General features: G+C 54.0%; 1 protein-coding gene across 1 annotated transcript; it reads left to right on the top strand.

Annotated features, from left to right (window-relative positions):
• Positions 1-977: 977 nt before the first annotated feature.
• On the top strand, positions 978-1532 carry TMEM217B (transmembrane protein 217B). The gene has a single exon (XM_045786351.2). It carries the CDS (start codon positions 978-980, stop codon positions 1530-1532), a length of 555 nt encoding a protein of 184 aa, XP_045642307.1.
• Positions 1533-1760: the final 228 nt, after the last annotated feature.

The raw sequence follows: 1760 nt of genomic DNA, 5'->3' as shown, positions 1-1760 counted from the left end.
CCTTCGGCTCAGGGCGTGATCCTGGTGTTCTGGGATCGAGCCCCACATCAGGCTCCTCCCCTGGGAGCCTGCTTCTTCCTCTCCCACTCCCCTGCTGTGTTCCCTCTCTCACTGGCTGTCTCTCTGTCGCATAAATAAATAAAATCTTTTTAAAAAATTATTGGGGATGAACTTGAAAGACTTTATGCTAAACGAAGGAAGCTGGGTACGAAAGGACAAATACCGTATGATTGCACGCAGATGAGGTGCCGAGAGTAGTGCAATTCATAGGGACAGAAGGCAGACCGGTGGTGACCGGTGGTGACCGAGGACTGGGGGGCGGGGAGCGGGGAGTTCGCATTTGCTAGGTATGGGATGTTTTCTTGGCGAATGTAAAAAAGCCTGGCGGTGGATGGTGGGTTTGGCTGCACAACAGTGTGAAGGCTCGGAATGCCACTGAACTGTGCGTTTGAAAGGGCTAACGGTAAACACCTGCGAAGTCTATTTTGCCACAGTAAAACAACTGCCGCGGCCAAAAACAAGCAAATAAATAAAAACGCAGGGCTGATTCCAGGCCCTTGAGGAACCATACTAGTTTTCTGACTTCAGAGAGACAACTGTCTCAGAGAAGAGCCCAGAATTGACTCCATCATCGTTCCGGGTATAGGAGCTTCCTAAGTCCCACCAGCCCGGCTCTGACAGGAACACGCTTTTTGCCCCTTTAAAGCACAGCAGAGCTGGGAGCCACCTGAGCAGTGTCCTGGGCCAGTGACACCCTCATCTGCCAGTGACGTGGTGGCCTACCACGCGGTAGGTCAGAGCCAGGGCCAGACGCCGTGTCCCCCGAGCCCGGGCCGGGGCCTGTCCACATACCAGTTGACTGTCAGCGCCCCACCTGCGTCAGCGGCTCGCAGAGCTTGTCAAGGGCCGACTCTACCGTCTTCTGACGCATCTCCATTTTTTTTCTGCAGCAGACACGGTGGTGAAACACGTGTAAAATGAACGACAGGACCTTCTGCCTCGTGGTGGGCATCTTCTCCGTCCTTAACACCATCCAGTTCCTCATCCTTGACCTGAACCAGGTTACGGCCATCGGCTACGAGGACAAAGTCACCATCTACAAGGAAACAAAGTCTGAGGTCGTGTCTTGGATGATGACCCATAAGAAGAGCATCAGCGTCGTCTTGTCCGCCGTCACCGTCGTGGTCAGCCTGTCGCTCCTCTACTGCATCCACACGAGCAAGTACGTGGGGCTGCTGTGCTACGCCGCGTGGATCGTCACCTACGAGCTCCTCAGCTTCTCCATGGTCATGCTCGTGAACGGGATCATCAGAGAGCAGTTCAAGGAGTTGAGCTACCTGTACTTGACCTTCCAAATCTCCCGGATGCTCCTGCACTTCTCCTGTCTGCCTTTCATCACCAAGCATACCTACGTCCTTTACAAGGACCCCAAGATCTTGGGTAAAATAGGCCGCCGCAGGCATTCCTCCATCAGCACAGTCGACTCGTGGCCCCCTGTTGGGATGGGAACCTTGTACCGCAAGTCGAACTGAACTGGGCCGGGAAGAAGAGAAAGAGAGGGACGGTGCTCCCCAGCCATAGCTCCCCTTCTCCCCAGCCTGCCTTCTGTTCGTTCTGCTTACCTTTGCAGGGTCCTTGAGTTTCATGCATGTAAGAGTATTCTTGGGGGAGGGTGGGTTGCATGGATCAGTCACTGTGCGTGTGTTTGTGCCCTGTTTTCGCCTTTTATTATATACCCCCTTTGTTCCTGCTTCACCATC

The sequence above is a fragment of the Ursus americanus genome, chromosome 32, assembly GCF_024610735.1.
Source record: "Ursus americanus isolate L20-20 chromosome 32, mUrsAme1.1.p, whole genome shotgun sequence".
NCBI lineage: Eukaryota > Metazoa > Chordata > Mammalia > Carnivora > Ursidae > Ursus > Ursus americanus.
The sequence above is the reverse complement of the archived record's forward strand: the minus strand, read 5'-3'. Positions and strand labels throughout refer to the sequence as shown.

Coding starts and splice junctions, on each gene's coding strand:
- TMEM217B (XM_045786351.2), top strand. CDS start 978: ATGAACGACAGGACCTTCTGCCTCGTGGTGGGCATCTTCTCCGTCCTT.